General features: G+C 37.6%; 1 protein-coding gene across 1 annotated transcript; it reads right to left on the minus strand.

The window, feature by feature from the left end:
• Nucleotides 1-271: 271 nt before the first annotated feature.
• GLCCI1 (glucocorticoid induced transcript 1) lies at nucleotides 272-18,156 on the minus strand (the record flags this gene model as incomplete). The annotated part of the gene is made up of 5 exons (XM_010019093.1): nucleotides 272-1,098; nucleotides 2,173-2,293; nucleotides 7,985-8,195; nucleotides 14,918-15,070; nucleotides 18,043-18,156. Coding segments are annotated over 5 exons (951 nt in total), but the record flags the coding sequence as incomplete, so codon positions are not given.
• Between the last annotated feature and the right edge of the window lie 3,300 nt (nucleotides 18,157-21,456).

A 21,456-nucleotide genomic window follows, 5' to 3' on the forward strand; every position in this document is an offset into this window, starting at 1 on the left:
CATGTTCACCCATGTCCAGGGTCATCGTTCGCCTGGATCTGAATGCACTTATTCCAAGAGAGTGGAATGTAATGAGGAAATATTAATGCATAAAATAAGGAAAGGCAAAAGAGTGATGTTCCCTCTTTAGCTTTGTAGCTGTAAAATATTTTATATCCCAGTATGATATACATTCCAAGTTACCTGAGTTTACACTTCAAGAGAAGTACCTGAAGCTAGGCCATAGGGTGGGCACTGTGCAACTGTTGTGGCCACTTTTTTTTTTCTTTTTTTTTTTTACTTTTTTTGCATTGTGTGTATTACAGAAGTTAGAAACATAAACACCTGGATCAATTGTAAACATAATCCTGAAGTACAGTATTTTCCATAGGACACAACACAGCAAGACATATTCTATTCAGACAGGCAACTTTTTTTTTTTTCTTTTTATATATATATAGAGCTTATTTATACTGTGGAATTTGAAACAGAACACAGGACACAGTACTAATCTGGTCAAACATACTATGAAATGCATAGTCTCCACTTAAAACGCTTAATGATATATGGATTATGCAGGCATTACTGCTTTCTCACAAAAAATGCTGAATATGAATTCTGTCCCTGCCAAGAACAGCGTTGAGATATTTTTTCGAATGCTGCTAAGTATTCCATGTTGTTCTGAAAGGTTGCCAACTCATGCAGATGTATCTGAACTATTGTCTCCTCAGTCCTTGTTTCAGGGCAGAGGCCTGCTCCACCTTGGTCTAGATTAACACGTAGCTCTGAGGAGAGGAATGGTCTTCAGTCTGTATTTCTTGCAAAAGCGGCTGCTGCTGTGGGGACGGCTGCTGTACCGGGACCTCTGGGGAGTCCATTGTGCTGGTGGTGTCATCTGACAGAGATGAGAAAGAGACCCGGGACGAAAGCTGCTCAACAGTCAGGGTGCTCAAAGCTGTGCTTTGACCAGAATTTGGAGAGTTCTTCAGTGTCAGGTCTGAAGCAGGAAGGAGGGGGCCCAGGAGTTTTACAGGACAGAAAGCTGATCCAGTTGGGATGAAATTAACCTTGTTTTTGTCAGGACATGAAAAGAGAGGGGCTGAGACAGGCTGACGAGACCTACAACAAGAAGAAAGATTATATACCTGGCCATCCAAGATGTCTTCTACGTCATGAACGTTGTGGTTCTACACGTTGCTAAAATGTGAATGACAAGGAATGGGATTAATTGGACAGAGGGGCAAACATCTTCCATATTGGTAGTCAGCTAACTGATCCACAGCATTAAAAATAGCACCGTCACAAAAATGACTTAATAATTACTGGATAAACATGCAACTTCCAGCAAGAAAAACCTGCAGTACATATGCACGAGAAAAAATGCCGCGGTAATTTAGAATAGCACGAATTCTTCTTGAATAAAAACAATGCAGCAACACCACATTTAAGTCATATTAAATCCCTTTGAGAACCTCCATGAAATAGACCTCTCCTTTCCAACATTCTGTAATATGTCTTGGAGGCTTCCTCCACAACCCAACATTGCTCCTTCACCATCCAGCAGGCAATGAATGCTGTTAGAGCAAGAAGGGTCCCCTCCTTAAGTTTTTCATTCACAGGAGCTAAGCATGCAACCTTGACAGCATGGGCTCAAATACTGCTGGGCCTAGGGGAAAAAGACATGACGTCCAAGAGTTTAATTTCCAATTTCTTGCTCAGCAAAAATATTGATCAAAGTCTATGCCATAAGTATACTACTATCTACAAACACTTTACATATGCTTCATTCCATTTTATAGGTTTTATATGTATCAAAGTGTAACCTATGCTTGGAACTGATAAAAGAATTACCACAAGGAGAGTTTTTGTTTTAAGCCATGAACATTTATAAAGTTAACTAAAAAAATATGGAAAGAGGTTTATAAATGCTTAGGAAATTAAATGTACCTTATCTTTTCTGCTTGGATTTTTGTTGCCTTTTATAAATGCACAAAAAGAGTTCAAGCATAAAAGACTCCATTTCCTCTTCAAACCAACGTGAACACTTCAACTTCTCCTCTGCACAAACTCTAAGAATAGTTTGCTTCTGAAAAACTCATCAGCTGGAATAGTTTATTCATCTGCAGTTGAATAGGCTCAGTAAACAGGTTTACTGCTTTGCAGATACCAGCTGATATAAAAGGCATTACTTACGACATTTCCTCAAAGACCTTCACTCGCTCACATCCCTCTGGGGGCTCTCGTTTGAACATGTAGCTGTTGTTTGGTTTGGGAGATGAGGCATACTTGGGCAACGGTGAGCTACTCCCACTGTCTGAAAATTTAAAGCAGTTATATTACTAGAGATTGAGAGTGCTTTTTAATTAAATTCGATTTCCAAACAAGATGCCTTTTTTCACAATTTAGCCACTATGCCGGTTTGCTTCCACAACAATGCTTCCTTTATTGCAAGCTATTTCTAACACCCTTGTATAGCACATTTCTTCTGAATAAAAGCTTCAGTGCAGCAGTAATCTATCATATAACAACACATAACAGGAGGATATTTTTATCCAGAACACTGCAATCGGAACAAAGCAGAGCTGTGATCCTGGAAACAAGTATGTTCTTTATTATGTATTTCAGAAAACATAAATGAACAAGGTAATATGCATAATACATGCAGAAGAACTATGAGTGGTAATGATAATATGCCTTCTCACTGTATAAACACAAGTACTGAAGATGTGTGTATACAGCATGTATCTTATTTTTAAACATAATGCTTCACTGGAATATTGACTTTGTTAGTCTAATTAACAGTTCAGAAGTTGCAAAGAAACAAAACATGTTTGTAACACAGGTGCTGATACCCCATCATTACGATGTCCAACCATAGTTGCTTCTGTGAAGTTGTTTATTACCCAAAAATCAAACTCCCACAATTCAGTTCTCTCATCGCTATTAACTACATGATACAGGTATTCTTCAGAAGTCTAGCTGTCTGCGTATATTTTACTAGACACACGTAGAACTAAAGGTGTGAAGATCTAGGACCCAAGGCAATAGGCAGATTTCTTTATACTTCTTGGAAAATAGAAGAGAGAAGGCTCAACTCTGGCAACGACAGAAGCACAAAAACTTAAAAATTTAAGACTCTGAAAGAGCTCACTCTAAACACTCATCTTGACAGCATGATGTTTGATAAAGTGCATACAAAAATAATTACTCATGGGAAAGTAGCTTTCTGCAGCGGCTTCTACCTTTTCAAAGAGCAACATCTATCTCAGGCTACTATCAGTGACTCCCTATTCTCTGCTTGGGCTTACAATTAAACAAATGAAACAAAATGGCAAGGGGGGAAGGATCCCCCAACTTATAAACACACCTTGTTTGTAGTGAAATAATTGCTCTTGCTTTAGCTCTTTTTGAGTCCTCCCACTGATACAGGGTACCTTACCATTTTTAACTCAGATACCTTCGTTTATTCTGCTGTTGTTCATGTGTGCCTTTTCGGCAACAGTGGAAACCCAACCAAAGTTCCAAGCGCTATGATCTAGATTCACTGAAGCATTTAAAGTTGTCTTTAACAGCTTGCAAACAGTAACTACATAAACTTCTTTATAACCATGAATCAAATACAAAGGCTAATCATTACATGTTTTGAAACATCTCTGCTTCCCCTTACAAGACACAAATCAGCTCAAACATCACACTTCGCTCTGGAGATTTACTATGAAAGATATGAGAAAAAAAAACCTCACCAGTTGAAATGAACCTCAGTAGTGTATTGATTATTCAAGCTCTTTCTTGCTGTGGAATGAACACAGAACTTCCATTTACAGAATTTTAGGTGTTAACTGTATGAAGGCAGAAAAAGCTTAGAGACAATACGGATATTTGCCAAGCTGGGAGCATGATGGTCCTATTGGCACTTTTCCACTGTTGGTCCTCACAGCTCATTCCAAACACAGAAATCATTAACAGAACCCAGACAGTTTGTTTCCTCCTTCTAATATTTAAAATTGAAGATCTAAGTTTCTATTTAAAAAACTTGACACATAAAATGTGCTACTGTTCATTCCACCAAGTAGTGGAAAACTGTGGAAGTACATCCAAGGAAAGAATCGAACGGAATTCAAAGTCAGTTCTTGGAAGATTTAGAGTCTTGTCTAGCCAGTTCAGTTTTCAATCAAGTTTTCAGTTTATTTAGCCCTGTCTGGCTGAAACTTTCTATATAAGACAGCTGTTAAACAACTGAAAAAAATTATATTGGATAATTTAACCATTCTGTTGCTCTTTACCCTCCCTGCTTTCAATTTTCTAAGTTATTAGTTTTTCATCTTGACCAGACACAGCACACTACTATTTGAAAAGTACATGTGGTTATTAGGAGGCTCACATGTACAAGCTTGGTGTTGATTCTACACGTACAGCAGCAGAGTGAGAACAAAAGGGTACTGGGCAAACAGGCCATGAGCTGAAGTGGCAAAAGCTGGAATTTACAGCTTAAGCCAGTCTCCACTTGTGTATCTTGTAAGGTCTTAATTGCTAAACTGTCACGTTATTGATCCTTAATGACACTGCAAATGTGTATTCTCAAACTGTGCCATTTACACATGGTTTTTTACTGTCTCAGAGGCTGAAATGCAGAAGCCTTCATGTCAGAGGACACATCTGCACCTTCCACCCTTCCACCAGTAGGGTGTGCTCCGCTGGCGTATTTCAGCCGACTAATCGAATTTCCCTACGATGACAATGATTGAAGATTAACAGATGTAGCCTTTAAAGTGAGTTTTGTTACCATAACCACATAGCAGACAATATGGAGCCTTGTTACACAGAATTTATAAACATAAATATTCAAAATGGATATATTCTGTTATCTAGAAAATGTTTAAGATTGTAATTAAATACTAAAAATGTTATTTTAAGTAGGAAACTTAATACCACAAATACCTTGCATATATGAGAACAAAAAGAATCTGTAAAACAGGGGTTTAAGTGACAAAACTTAAAGGAAACAAGAAACATTGCCAGCAAGCCCTGGGATTTGTTTTGATAGACTGAAAAATACCTGTTTCTTAAGACTATCCAAAGACTTCACATACAATTTTCATTTTAAAAACCATGAATCAGATGCCCAGGAGTTGGTATTTATCTTCAGTTCACCTTCATGAACATGCTGCTTTTAACAGCCTGCTAACAACAGTGGGAATACATAATGCTTCACAAAATCATCTAAAGCAAAATCCCTGAAAAACAGCTTATACTATCTATTTTTGTACAAAAAAAGCAAATTTCATCTCCTTATACCTAAGGATGCCTTTGAACTTTACCTCTGTCATAGCTGCTAAGTATGCTGTGCAGCACTCCTAATTATAATCTTATGGAGCAGAGTATTACAAAACTGATCTAGTGAAACAGATCAGCAAGGCAGTTACTTACCTTACAATAGGCTGATACTGAAAAACAAAATCATAAAGCCAGCTGCCATTAAAATACCTTCTTTTCCACCCTTCCCTCTCCACTCCAATCAACACCATTCAATATCGCTGCTCCATTTGGAGCAGTTACTGTGGGCCTTTTCTGAAATTTAGCTTTCACTTTCTTTTGAAAAATTGAATAGTTTAGCAGCTTCTTGCAGAAAAGGTAAACCAAACAGCAGATACAGTCCAAAGAGCAGCTGTGAAGGCCTCAGGCCAAAGCACAGCTTTGCACAAGAAATAGAAGATGCTTTAGAAATGTAAAGCAGTGCTGTGTCTGTACAGAGCGCTGGCTCTTCTCACTGCTCATGTCTCTTGGTTAAGTTACGAACCTCCCCCTCCCATTCAGCAACACACTCAGCAGCATTCATAAAGCTGATAATTATATTTTTTAATGGTAAAGCCAAGTTACTCCCATAGAGAGGAAATAAAACCTCAACTTGAGTAAAAGTAACAGAAAAATATCTTCGGTTTAAAGTGTCTATGTTTGGTTATACAATGTGTTTTTCAAAGCTTAACAGGCATTACGGCAAACTCACAACAGTTTTATCCTAGCTTCACAAAGACGTTTAAAATGAAGGTGTGAAAAACATTGAGTTTTGTCTTATAAAGCAGTTAACATGGACAAAAAACGTTAATAAGCTCTCAAAGCTTGCTATTCCCTTGTAATTTCTACCTATATTCCCCATATTTAACTATTTTGAAGATAATATTCAGAACAACTGGCCTGTGGGATCTTAATGATCTGAGACCAAAAGGTGCCTTTCTGATTATACTCTTACAACCTCTGAACAAATTACTTTCTCTTAGAAAACAACTACATATTTTTCTACCTTGTCCTTAAAGAAAAAGGTTGTGATAAGCAGTTCAAGCTTTTTCATAAGCACAGTATTAAGTACCTTACTTACACTAATTTAGAAATGCAATTATATTAACTTTACAAAGCTGGCTGTTTATCACTATCATCTATATGCTACAATTAAAGCAGACTTTTGATAACCTAGCATTAAAGCCATTCTTAAAGCCAAAATCCACAAATAAGTATCTAATTGTGAAGTTCAACAGTAAATTTTACTCCAATAAGCTGTTCAAAAAGCCAAGACAGGAGATAAAAACCCTTGAAAAGCATTAAGAAGGTGAGATGAACTACTGCCGATAAAGTACAACTGAAAATTCCAATTACTATGATAACTGAGTGCTAACTGCAAAAGGAATTGTGTTTTTCATTTCCTTGCTTTTTAACTTATATTCGTTATCAGGACAAATATGAACAAATTTACCTGTCTAGACGTTTCCTTGTATGCTAACACCTTAGAGGGTATCTCTATAGTGATTCAGTCTTGACAAGACATTACAATTCACATGCATACAATAAGAAAGAGAAGTGTGGGGGGAGCTGATACCTCTGTTATTTTTGGAGCATGGCCAACTATCATGTAGAGCTAAGCCTTTTGCTTTGATGTGGTTAACTTACACAAGCCATCCCCAATCCAGGACTTGGACAGGTGGATTTGTTTTCCACTACTTCCTTTTAAATCCAAGATGGGAAAGCAATACTTTTCAGAAACCAAGTACTTCTCCTGCTGCCTTCCCCAATCTTATTCCCAAGTTACTTTAAGAAGTACTAAACAGACAGTACTTGCAGAAAAAGCTTAACCTTACTTGCAAGCTCAATATACTGCTGTCTTTAGCTCATTTGTCTTAAAATCTTTTGTTTCCTCTGTGAAATTTACTACTCTTAGCTTGCACATTTGACACAAACCCTGCATCCCTCCAAATTAAAGCCTGTGTTTCCAGCTAGCTGGCCAGAAGCCCAAGGATAATTTCATTAGTAAACAGTTGTCCAAAAAATCAAGTCTTCGTACACTGGTGCCTGTATTTTCGTACTACATGTTCTGTTAGAACATGTAAACTCCAGTTTACTCCCTCTACAGAACCAAATGACATTTTAGAGACTTCAGAAAAAAAAGAAAAGAAAAAAAAAGGGCAAGATATTGACATATAAACACAAAAATTATTAAGAAATTTTGGGTTGTTATGCAACATACACAGACAAGTAATTACTCTCAATCAGGCTGTTCAAGCTCATATCTGAGCACCTCACCAAACAGCTTCAAGAGGAATGTAAGAGTTCAGAAGCAGAGTACTTTTAAAAGCAGTCCAAAACCTACTTCATCATCATTTTGATCAGCAAGTAACCCACCCACGATGAATACATATAGGCTACCACAAGCCTTCTTGAAACCTTTTTTTATACATAAACATGTTACAGTCTGAATTCTTCACATTAGAATCTTCATAAATAGTTAAGACTGTTTGCTGTGCTCCTCTGACATATTTATGGAAGATGTTTGTGAAGTTTCACAAACAAGAGGGAAAAAGATATGTAAACAAACAAAACCAATTTTAAGATAAATCCTCAATCCCTCCACAACCATCAAACAAAAACAAAAACTGATGTAATGAGTAAAATGAAGGTAGTTGTAAAAGCAGGACATCACATGCCTCCCATAGGTAAAGGCAGCTCATTCTACTCTCACCTTTATCACGGTCATAGAGTAAATCTTCTGTTGAGCAAGGACTCCCATCCTGAGATTCAGGAGGGCAAAAGGGAGACACACACGGTGAATGACTGCTGCAGCTGCTGCTGCGCTCCTGGACAGACGGAGTCTGAGTGTCAATGCTTCGTGTACTACTACTACGATAGTGAGCAGGTAATGGGGCCCTTCGACCATCAGGGATATCCAAAGGCTGCAAGAGAAACAAGCAATTCAGGTTACAGAGAAAATATCAAACTACTAAGCAATGTGAGCCTGTAGCACTCATAACTGAAGTAATGAGGCAAGGCCTTAAGAACAGCAAACAAGCTATTTTTGAAATAACAACTTTTACACAAGAAAACGCAACGTACATTGAGTATATCATACATTAATTACACTGAATGCTGGGAAAATGTGCAGATGTTCTAAGCCAACTATATTCTCTTAATGCAAAGTTAACACCAGAATGCACTTCAACACATGCTAGCAGTATGGTTTTATATTTTTATAATAGTTTTAAAAAGCAAACCTCCCCAACAAATAGATCTCTATACTTCTTAATACAATTTTCAATAAAGGTCACTGTTATGTTGAAAGAAAAACAAGCACCCTGACAAAGATGACATTTGGATAAAAGCAAAAGTAAAAAATGTCAAATGCAATGGCATACTATTGCTGTAACAACCAACCAAACTACAATTTTAAATGAAACCATCCAAATTTTGCTAGTAAGTCGTAATTCTCTAGCACACCTCTATATTCCATCCTTCACTTCTAGAGGTGACCTCTGACAAAACAGCAACTAAGTAGATGAAGAACAGGCTTATACAAGGTTCACAAGCTTTATCTTGAACCAAGGCTAGTAAGCACTGCCTGCTTGTATCAGCCTAGTCGGCACCGGCCAGAAAGATCTTGCATCCCATTCCCCAGTACACTGTGTAGACATGTTCACAGTAATAGACTGGCATGCTCTACTTGTCCTTCCCAGTGGAAAAGTACTTTTTCCATAAAGACAGTGCTGCTTTAAATGTAAGAAACCAAATGAAAATTATAGTTTTGCTTAAAAGTGAAGGAGGAAAAAAAATGCCTGTAAGATTTAAATATAATTTTTCCCCCCGACTTCAGTGAGGACTGTATCCCAGCCACAGAGAACAGCTTAAATGTTCTAGCTATAGAAAAGTAACATCTTTTTCCTTCTCGCTTCAAGCGAATATTTTTATTTCATTGCTTTCCTCTTCGCCATACATTCCAAAACTGTAACAGACTAAAATTCAACCCAGTGCTTTTGCTAGCGATGAGGACGTGAAACCTTTTGGCCTAGCATTGTGTTCTCCTCTTTTCAGCAAGTCTAACCAGAAAACCAACACATACTATACTGAGAGGCAGACAAAGAGGCAGGAAGATCCTTTTCTTCTTCTGAGCCTTCCAGTTAATACCATTTCATATTTCAATTAAGAGCAAAGAAACATGCTAGAAAGAGAACATTACAGTTGCTACACCAAATGCTGGAAAAGTTTGGATACAGCTGCGTGGTCTGTTCCAACAGCTCAATCCACATTGCATATGCGTTACAACATGACTACGTGTTGCTATTCTCATCACCCTCAACCGGCCATGACTTATTCAATGTACAAGATAGAACCAAAGCATTATATTATGAGATGTAAAAACAAGACCGAAGCTGTAGAAAGACAACATTCTCATAATTAACATAATCAAAAGAATAAGTGCCATGCAGAACAGCATTTTCATTTCTGTCTCTTCCACAAAAATTCTATGAGGTGCCAAGAAGTCATCTGAACCAAGCTCTCTCTTTTAGTGTGTGGTGTCCCTGCCCATGGCAGGGGAGTTGGAACTAGATGATCTTAAGGTCCTTTCCAACCCTAACTATTCTATGATCTTTTCTGGATGACATTTCTACATAGGACTGACATGCAAAAGCCTTCAACATTCACCGATGCAGAAGGAGACCATGGGAGCTGCACTTTAAACTCCTAAAATGGCATCTAGTTTCCTGGGTTATGCAAGAATCGCATTTATTGAAGCCTGATGGATTTGTGTTTCTCCATCCATAAACTGTAGATAGTATCATCTTTCTTCTCACACAGGTGTGATAAAAGAGAACAAAATTTCAGACACTCTCCCATTATATAGAAGCAGAAACCCAGGAAGAAATTCAGATTTCTGACTTCAAAGCAAGGTTTAACAGTGAGCATTAGGACACATATCTAATGAGAAGAAAACAAAAACATCGAACAGCTGCTCATTAAGTGCATATACTATGCTCTATGTAACAGGTAAAGGAAGGATTCCAGGGAGGGAAAAAACCAGATCGCGTAATTAAAAATTTCAGTATAACACAGATGTTCTTCCACAACTGGAGGAACAGCACAGTCTTATGCAGTCTTATGCAGAGGAAGTATATCCCAAATCACATATTTCAACCTCTGCTGAATTAAAATGGGAGGTACAAAAAGTCATCCGTATTTTTAGACATGCCTCTAAATATACACACAAGTAGAAGCTAAATATTTATCAACTCTTTCCAAGTAAAATAACTTTTAAGGCATAGAAAATGCCAAATATTTCAGATTACTGTGCTTCTGTATTTATCTTTCCCTTAATGTCAAATCCAAGTTTTGACAAGTGCAAATTCTTCATGAAAATACCAACTAGAAGTATTCCATTTCTTAAAAACTTCATGTATTAAACTTCATCAACGTAAAAACATACTTTAGAAGTTACTTACCATGAGTCATGTCTAAACTATTCTAAAAACCAAAACCCTCACCATGTTACAACATAAGAAATAGGGTAACTAATTTGGTACAGCTGCTATTAGTTCCCATAATGCTCAATGCATGTAAACCAACTAGAAATTACTGCATTCTATAGGCCTGGTTTTGGGGTTTCTTTACAAGAGTGTCCAGTCATATACTAATCTTATGCCAAATGCATTCTGACAGGACACCTGCCAGCCCCCGTGGGACAGTATGTTCTTGGACACAGTTACGTACTACCCTCGTCTCCTTGCAAAGGTATGGAAATGCTCAAATTTGACAACAGCATGAACTTCTCAACACACTGTTAAAATTCACCACATTGTTTTCAGTATCGATCTTTCTGATGGAAAAACCCAACAACACCCTTAGTAGCATCAAGAATACTGCTATGATGTAACATACCAATGGGAGCCTTAAAAACAGTCTGTTCTTAACAAGCCTTATGTCTATTTGGGAGGTAATTTCTTGAGAGCAAAGCATTCAATGCTTTTGATTTAAAAACTGCTCTCTGGATCACAAAGGCAGATATAGGAAAGTACTTTTTCTTTCTAGCATCAATAAAGTCATCAATGCATTAGAGAAGGTGCAAGTGCAAAAAACCACAGTGTATCATGGGAAGGAACATTTATAAAAAACCAGACTTTTCAGATGAAGACTATGAAGATTTATGTGAGGATCCTCTGCATCTGTGCAAATTAGAAAAAGTCATTTTATTACAGGATTAAGTTTTCTGGTAGGTACATAAAACCACCTTGATATCTATTTCCAGAAGCATTAGAAATCAAACACATTAATCTTTTTACTTACACTGTGTGATAGTCCATCAAAATAGCTTTATTTCTAATTGCTTTAGTATACTTGAAAGACAGTTCTGGTGATGCTTGGGTTTTTTTTTTTGTCTGAATAAATGATGTATGAACTTGTCTGTGTCCTGCTACAGGGCATTTTTCATTATTTTGCAATATATTCTGCAAGAGGGAACACCTCCTACCCCCTACTCCCTACAAGAAGTCCATCACCTTATTGTACCCAAGTCTCCAACATTTGCATTGTGGAGTCACAAGAAGACAAAGAACAAAAGCCTGTCACTACTTCACAAAAAGCTGATTCCCTCTTAGGAGTTATGGTGGGAACACAGACGTACCATCACAATTACCTGGAAAGCTGGTCAACCAGCTATAAAACACTGAATAACTGCACTAGAAAATGAATTAAAAGTTTATTAATAAATCTGAGGTGATTAAGAAGAGTCTCAAACCAGCCAACTTTAACTCAGTTTTAAGAAACAAAATAAAAAAGAAAACATCTTCAGCTAACTAAGCAAGATGAACGAGCTGAAAAAATGTACACATACATGGCTAAACTGAAAAGAATTAAATACTTGGAATATTTTGACCACTTACAATGCAATGACTCTAAACTTTATGGTCAATTAGATTATTAAAAGGTAATGACCATCATGACATTACTGCATCATCAACTAATGTCTAAAATAATTATTTTTCCCAAGTAATCGTACTTTTATAAGTATAATTTCTATTATCATGAAAATTTATTAGAAAAACCCAAAGAGCATTTAAAAAAACAGAACTAAGTCAGCATGAGAAGACAGAAGACATATCTAAATCAGTTTATATACATTTTTAAAGTAGGATTACAAAAATTCAAGTCAGCAAAAGGAACAACAGTATGTAACATCATACTGTACAAAACTAAAAAACATGTCTAAAAAATAAACTAAACTGATTTGTGTATCTGAAGACTAAGCCATGAAGTATGAAACTGGCAGGAAAGTTTCACTGGTTGCCCCTTTTAATTGGGAGCTATATTAAAAAAGCAATTCATGTAATACCCACAAATCTATCCATAAAACTTAACCTTAATCTTATTTTTGTCCTCTATATCACCTAGTCCAATTTCAACGTATGAACTAAGAAACAGTTACAAAAAAAAAAAATCACAAGTTTATACTGAAGAGATGAGAGACTAATAGGAAAAATCTAGGAACACTAGGCTAAAATTTTTAAAAGTTAACTGAACTAAAATGCATTTTATTTTACCTGGGAGAGCCCAAACATGGTTATTGAAATGAAATGGAAGGAATTGGAATACTACTTTTATAGTACCCAAATTGGAAAAAAAAAAAAAAGAAAAAAAACAAGTAGTGAGCTGCACCCAAAATACAGGTAATATTCCTTCTCAGTATTTTTAGCTGGCTGTATGTTATTCCCCAGATCTTTCCTGGCAAAGGAATACAGATTCCCCATAGTGCATAAAGTGTTTTATGCAGCTGGATAGATCGCTTCACATGAAAATTAAGGTTTGAACATGCACTGCTAAAACTGTGAGGTAAATGTGGAAAGAAGTTAAAAGAAACCAGCTGAAAATTTAGATACACACTAATCTTATAATGAAGTCTTTAGAATAATTTATCCTTCACACATCACCCACAGCAACCAACTATCTTTGACTGCTATTTTAAAGTACTTTCTAAAAATACAGCAAGAAAGAATGGCAGAAATCAAATTTATGAAGTTCGGTTTCCTATGGTTTATCTTTTGTTCAGCAAATCCTAACCTTTAACCTAGCTGCCCCAACTCCCCCAGGCTAAAATGAAGCTAAATTGTTGTACCAGGAGAAAGTTCACCAGCAGTAAGATTGAGTAAATTACTCTTTGTTATGATCTTTTGTAAGCAAGCCATGAGATCTAGTAAGCTCAAAGACTAGGAGTCCCACTTTAGGCCATGCTAGACCAGACTTCACAGAAATCAAGAGTTACATAAGCAGGAAACAACCCTCTATCCACAAAGATGGACTTAACTTCAAGGGCAATGCCTAATTTATGACTTTCTTTTGTGTCTGAAGGCTCTCCCCAGCTAGATGTTTGGAGGAAGGGTTCACTATTGCCTTGGTTGCGTAAACTGCTGAGCACCTCTGGCCCCAGTCCAACAATGCACTTAAGTATGTGCTTAACTGTTTTGCTGGATCAGAGCCAGTACATTCAGTAACTTAGGAGACTGCATCCCAAGCAATAAGCTGTTAAAGCCCAAGGACAACATTTGCAAAGATAATTTGTCTGATAATAAATGAAATGTCCTCTATCTCTAGGAGAGTACAATCCTAGCCGAAGCAATATCAATGGTGGCACTGAAATACATACCTTTTTATACTCTCTTCTGGAGATGGTGCAACAAGGCTTATTGATATGGGGTTTCTGTTTCAGTTTGTGTGTTTGGTTTTTCCCCTTATTCCCCTGTTACAAGACACTCCTTCTGAAGGGATGAGCCTGCCTTAGCAAAGCAAACTTAGCATAAGATTTCTACCACTACAGTATTTCATTCTTAAGAATGCTTTGTCCACACATCTAAGTCTTTGGAGAAGCCAAGACTATTCCAAAACTTTTAAAGTTTACTGCTGAAACCTCTCATTGAAGTTTTATAGCTTGGCTTATACATTGAATTGCTATTGCATGACCATTCACAAGAAAAGAACCTACATCTTACAGAGAAGATTAGAAGAAATGGTAGTTTATTCCACAGCAGAAAATTTTCATTGGCTATTTAGGGAACAGTGGCTGTAAACCAAGTATTTCCCATTTTAAGAGTCATCTAAGCACTCCAGTGCTCAATGACAATTCCAATACTTCAGTTCTCCCACATAAGCAAAGCCTACCCCCCTTTCATCAGTATTTCCCACACGGAGATCCCCCATGGCGTACCACAGCGGTTTTATGAAAGTAAAATGGTCCACATTCAGTTTATGGAAGAAAAGCATTAAAACCAAACAGCAGAGCATAGCACAGGAAATTTAAGTCTTGCCTAAGAATGCAAACTAAAGCAAATTAATTAATCTCCTGGTCTCTAATTACTTACTACTGTAGCCTGAAGAATCTAAATTTTCACCCAAAAACTTTCAAGTTTGCTACAGAAAGGGCATTCTAAACAAAGTATGTTTGGCCAGAAGCACTTTTAAAACAAAAAAGAAAATAAAAATAAAACAAAAAAATCCAAACACCACCCTAAAACATTGAAACAAAATTTTCAAACAGTTCTTTGAAGAAAACGGTTTTTAATTTCAGCCATGAGGAAGGTTTCCCATGTTTATAGATTACGAAGGGAAAACAACCATAAACATGTTAATATAAACTTACCTTGGATACTTCTTCTTTTCCACTGTTTTCCTTAATGAATACTTTTTCCAGTTCGGGGCTTATTCCTTCTACATTACACGGCACACGTGAAACAGTTGATTTTGGCACTGAAATGTTTGACAGTGGCATAGGGACTGATCTGGAAATAGAAGCCTAGAAGGTAGACAGCAATATAATTTGAAGTTGGAAAACGGAATAAAGACAAAAGTCTAAGATGTGTACCAAAACCCCTAGAACTTGTGTATTAATTTTGCCTTCTAGATGATCCTCTTTACTTGGCAAGTTTACATGAAAATAAATGCTTGCATAAACCAAAAGCCACTAAAATCACCTCTACTTAACTCAAAGAAATGTTCTAGTATAAAAGCAATCTAGTACTTCATTTATCAGTAAGCAGGCAGCCATATGTACTTTCCAGATGTACAGACTACAGAATTTGCATAAGGGAGATGGGGAACACACAGGGCGCTGATGGTTTAACTGGGATCCAAAAAGTATTTTGAAACATTCCTAAAGCTTAACCACTCAGCTGAAATATTCACTTAATGCACTTTTATTCTCTTTTGGTTGGCTTTAGTGAATGAAAAATAAAGCAGTCATTTGGAACCTTTAATTTCATTAGCTTCTGGCTTTTCAGAACTTCACGTCAAAGACCTTTAAAAACATCTCTTCAAGTCTAAGAATCAAGCATAAATAAATAGAAATATGGTTTCAGAAAAAAAACTATTGGAGTGGAGCTCTGTTACCAACAGGAACCAAGCACAGGAGTTCATATGCATCTTGCGCAGTAAACCTCAAAAGTTTTACCTTGGCAGCAGCAACATAGCACAGAGGTACCTCCACTGACAGCCATGAACAGTGTTCACTTGCCAATACATGTTCTCCCTGCAGCTCCAAAGGTGCACGTCACTTGTGTAGAGGCGCTTTCTTACTCTGACAAAACACACTGCTTGCAGGATGGCTTCCCACAATGATGCCAGAACTGAAAACTTCACCCGCCTTGTCAGAGAACACCTTCTTCAGAAATCATGATGGTGCATAAGCCGTGTCTAAGTGAGCTCCAACTACTAAAGAATGTTCTTTCAAAGCATATATCCTAGGTGGCTTGTGGTCTGCACCAAAACCTGTTTTTACTGGGACTATACGTAGTGGTACCTGCAACAGGTTACTTTGAGATGGAAACCAAAACCCATTTCTATGCAAAATGTAGTGTGACCCTTTGTTATAGACGCATAAAAGTTTCAGGAATAATATTGATTTCCTGTATGTCTTCATCACAAGATGAGGTTTTAACCACGAGATTTTATCCAAACAGAAGGAACATGAAGGATCAGCTATCATAGCTCAACTTCTTTCTTCTAAAACGCTAGCTATTTAAAAAGGCAGTCAGGAAATACAATGACAGAACCAACATTTCAGGAGTTCAAATAGTGGCCTGTTAGTAACATGGGGTCCAAGCTAAGGATCCACTGTAAGTGAAATTTAATCAGGACTCAAATGTCTGCACTGTCAAATGAGACATGATTAACTGCTTTCTACAAGTGGCTTAAGGTTCACAAAGTCATTGACTGAACCTTGCCTGGGTTTTAGAACTCGTAATTGGGTTTCAATTTCACTGGCAGTTTGTAATGGCTAGAGCAGACACTGCATGGGACACCCTCCATTGCACCCTGCTGAGAATCTGCTTTATGGTCAGGTAATTTGTCCAGGTAATTTGTCCAATGCTATTTTTCTTATGTGTCAACATCTTTATAATTACAGGAATATCGATATACTCAGAACACAGGCAAATTTTTATAACAAAAATGACCTGAAAACAAAAATTGTCTTAGCCAGGCCTGTATTAAAATTATCAGCTGTATTAAAATTTGCCTAAACTCACACATCACTTTGAAAAATGGGTAAGTAATAAGACAACAGAAAACAGAAGCTGACATACTAGGAGTCTTATCTAAACCTCTCAGAGAGGAAGATATGAAACCCATAGACTGATGCCTGGAGAGAAGTCTTGTCATCACAATGTCCATTGGTACAGAACATGAAAATGGCCATCAACATAATCTAAACATATTTGCCATCCTAAAGCTTATGTCTGATTGAGGTTTTACCGTAAGTCAGTGTCTGGAACAAGAACAGGCTGGTGATGATAGCAGTTTTTCCATTTAATACCATGAAAACCTCTCAAAATATACTGTAACAACTGTACTGTCACATAGCCACTGTAACCACAAACTCTTATACTAGAAGAAAAGAGTCTGCATTGACGAAGATTCTGGACTACCATAACAACCAAGAGGTACGTCCTAAACAAAACCATGACTTCTTTCCTGTAGTGTGATAGCTCCTCTAGTCACCAGTCACAAGATATGGGGTACTGTGGCAAGCACCATCTTGGTTTCAGTTGAGTTTAAATTCAAGATGAATTATCACTTTATTTTTAGCAAGTAACACTACAGTAATGTTTTCCTTGATGTCATACGGAAATTGCCTCTCTGGCTGGGAACTGAACAATAAGCAAAGTATCAGAAAGATTCTTAAAATGGGACATTGAAATGAGATTTTCCTTCATATCTCTGGTGATACAGCGTTGCTGTCTTTTACTGATGAATACATGGTAAGATGAATTACAAGTCTGTTTGTAACAAGCCAGTTAGTGTTCTGTTTGCTGCTGAAAGATTGATCAATTGTTGGCTTGCCAATCCTTGGTACTTCCTTTTCTTTATCCCTTTTTTTTTTTTTTTTTTTTTAACCAGCTCAGATGAAACTGGGTTGCAGAACTGATAAGCAAATATCTTCCAGAGGAGCAGACACTTCTGAAAGCACACCACAAAAATTAGTCTTGGAAGCAAGCATGTATTCCTGGAAATGCAGTCTTATATGGCCATGGTCTAAATTTTTCCAGCACCTTAATACATTTCAGTTGCTATCCTGCTATAACCCTTCTTTCTTTTATTATATGATGACTATAAGATACATTTCAGTGAAGATGCAATGGTACTGGGTTGTTAAGCATTTCAGTGTACCACATTAGAAAACAAACGGAAGACAGACAGGAAGAAATAGAATGCTATTCACCCAACCCTGATAAAGTAGGAGGCTATTAATACAAGGAACTATCTACTTACCTGAGTCTGACTGATTGCTATATGGTTGCCATGGAGAGGTGACTGACGTTCTTTCTCTTTACTGTGACGACTACTCTGCTTACTGCGCTGAAGCTGCTGCCTCAGTTTGGCAATCTGCTGGAAAGAAGTTCAGGTTAATTGTTGGTGAGTTACTGAATAGATAACTGCTCTAATCATTACGTATAAAGCAAATCACTGACATTTTAAGTCCTCTTTGGGGGATTTTACAAACATACGGGATTGCCTTCCCTTAAAGCACAAGCGTTAAAGCTTCTTCTGCTTAATAGATACTTTCTCCAAAGTATCGGCCCTGTTTGCCAACTTGAATGTGACAGCAGGCTTAGTTTAATTACTGAACTTCCTCATTTACAAACAAGCACTGTAATAACTGATGCAAACTAAAGTAGTCAGAATGACAATTCATAGCAGTTTCTAGCCTATAACTGGTTTAAACTGGGGACTATGAAGCCTACAGTTTAATTTATTTAATCTTAAACCAAATCAAAGTTTTCCAATGATAATTCATCATAAAAGCAAAGAGCCTTCACAAACAACTGGCAACAAATATGCACTGCTCATCTTGGAAAACTTATTTAATACATTTAATAGCATCTCCCTGCAGGCTAAATTATCACAGATTCCTTCAGGCAGATGGAATTTTCTTTTCTGCTGTCTGCTGCAAAGAAGTCTAATCAAAAGTTACATATTTTAAATGTCAAATGCAACTAAACCCATTATCCATTTGACCCGATCCCTAACAAGAAACCAAAGTATTTCGTTTGGGGATTCATCCACTTATTTATTCCTCCTGGATAATTCCTGCATGAAATAGAGTATTTGCCTCTATGAGCATTGTCTCAGAAGTTTAGACTATGTGCAAATTCACACAACAGGTACAGACAGTTCTTTAAGACTGGATAATTTTTTCCTCTGGGCTCAAGTCCCACTCTTCCTCATGCTCAGCATACTGGCATGTAAGGCAAAACATGCACAACCCCATTTCATTTTTAACTCAGCCAGAGATACAATTTTTTAAAAACCTGAAGGGCAAGTAAGGAGAAGTGGATGCACATGGAATTCATATTTCAAAGAACTTAATCAACTAGAAAGTAACCTCTCTTTCTGAGTGACAGCTTACAAGTACACACACTCTGTGGTTAACTCTAAGTAGTTAAATATATCACCAGTGCTCTTGTAAAGCAACTCTGTGGTAGAGAATCACTTCACATCACCCTTCACAGCATCAGAGATGACAGTGCTTGGTGAAAACGTTTGTATGGAGCTTTGCTCCAGGCTGCGGACTTTTCTTTGTGATGTTTCCGGTATCGCTCACAAACGAAGGATCACCTTTAGGACTTCTTATCAAATCTTGCCACAGCTTGTTACCCATATTCAGAGAACTGCTACTCAGAAATGGCTGCATACTTTGATTTTTCAGCAACAGACAAACAGTTCAGACTTCCGAAAGGGTCTGTGTGTAGAATACACCAAAAAAGACAGAACCCTAATAAGACTGAGTTTCTAACACAGATGAGCTAGATTTAGGGAACTGGGAGACTAATCTCTTGATGAAAGGTGCAAGTCAGGCACCATGTTGGAAGAAACTCTGAAGGAATCTGAAGAGATAATTCATCTCTGGAAAAAAAAAAAAAAATAATAAATTGTCCAGAACTTCCCCATCCTCCCTGTAGAAGTATTGGCAATTAGGAAACCTAGCTCCATAGAGAGATGAAAAAGCCAGCAGGTAATCAGTCTGGTAAGCATACATCCATCTATGAAGATTTATGTCTCAAATCAGAATGCTGTTGAATAGGGAGAACAGGGAAACAACCTTCATCTTCCCCTTTAAAAAAACACCCAACTTAAAAACAGAAGAGAAAAATGATGCCCAGAACAGAAGAGCTGTGGACTGAGATGGCTGCCACAAGAATAACGAGAAAGCAGGGAGAGTGCTGTATATGAATCTTTCACTTCTGCTGTCTCTCCCTCATGCTGTGCATTTCTTCCTCGTTAAGAAGTTGTTCTTTTTTTATTTATTTAAATGAAATCTGGCTTTCTGAGCTTTCCTCAGGAGCATGCTATAAAAAAGATCTATACAATTCCACCCCAGAGATCTGGCTTGCTGATTTCTGTTGTAAACAACTTGCAAATCTTTGAGAACATAGCCTCTCACTGTAAAATCTGGACAGTGAAAGCATTAAATCGGAGAGCATTGATAAGCTGGTATGTCTCTAGGCTGACCAAAATTTTGGTTCTCTGATATCCTTAAAGGAATCATAGGCCCCTGGAATCTGAGGTTCTCTCAGCAACCTCAAGAGTATGTGTATTTTGGCAGCCAGTACGTTCTTAATGGTAACAGAAATAAAAGTCTTCTGGGGTCACTGGGGAGAAACAGAAAGATGAAAACTTGTTGAACAATCTGACTGAGTATCTGAAACTGATGTGATCGCTTAAGGCAAACATGCAATGCAATGAAGCCTTCTCAGATTACCTGTCCTTAGCCCTGAATTTGAAGGATCCTAGCTTTCCATAATGTAGTAGTTACCATCAGGCAAAAACCAAACAGAGAAATTAAGGATGGGCATATTAAAAATAAATCTGCCACTTCTTATCCATTCTCCACACACAGAGGACAGAGGCTTCCCAGCACAGACAACCCAGATTCAGAGCAGCCATGCTGAGCAGGCAGTGACACTGAGTACACGGGCAGAAGAATCCTCCAAGCTAAATGGTTCTCCATCTCTTCACCAAGGAGAGTCCACAGTAAATCTGCCACTTATTAAAGCTAATCCTGAAATCCCAACAGTGTTTTTTCCTCTACAAGGTTAGTTTTTATTGCCAATTATTTTCCACCTCAAACTTAAATAAAGCCATTACTACTGACAAAAGGGGTAGTTCTGCTAACTTCCTAGTTCATCTTCTTCCTAAGCAGCAGCAAAGCACAGTCGGAGCACTAAACATAACCAAAATGAGCTGCAGACAAGTATGAGGTACACTGATCCTAGGAAAACAGATATAATTTGTGGTGAGGAAGTAGTCTGTAACATATGCCTTGATGGCACCTGTTTTACCAATTATCTCAAAGAAGCAGATTCTCTCTTGGACACTGTCCCACACAACATCCTTGTCTCTAAATTGGAAAGACATCAATTTGATGGATGGACCACTCAGTGGATAAAGAACTGGCTGGATGGCCACATGCAAACAGTTGTGGTCAACGGTTCAACGTCCAGTTGGAGACCAGTAATGAGTGGTGTCCCTCAGGGATCGGTGTTGGGACTTGCTGGTGACAACGACAGTGGGATTGTATGCAAGGCTACAGGGATACGATATCATTGGTATCACAGAAACATGGTGGGATGACTCCAGTGACTGGACTGTTCGAATGGACGGTTACCGGCTCTTTAGAAAAGA

The sequence above is a fragment of the Nestor notabilis genome, unplaced genomic scaffold (assembly GCF_000696875.1).
Source record: "Nestor notabilis isolate BGI_N333 unplaced genomic scaffold, ASM69687v1 scaffold15767, whole genome shotgun sequence".
Lineage (NCBI taxonomy): Eukaryota > Metazoa > Chordata > Aves > Psittaciformes > Psittacidae > Nestor > Nestor notabilis.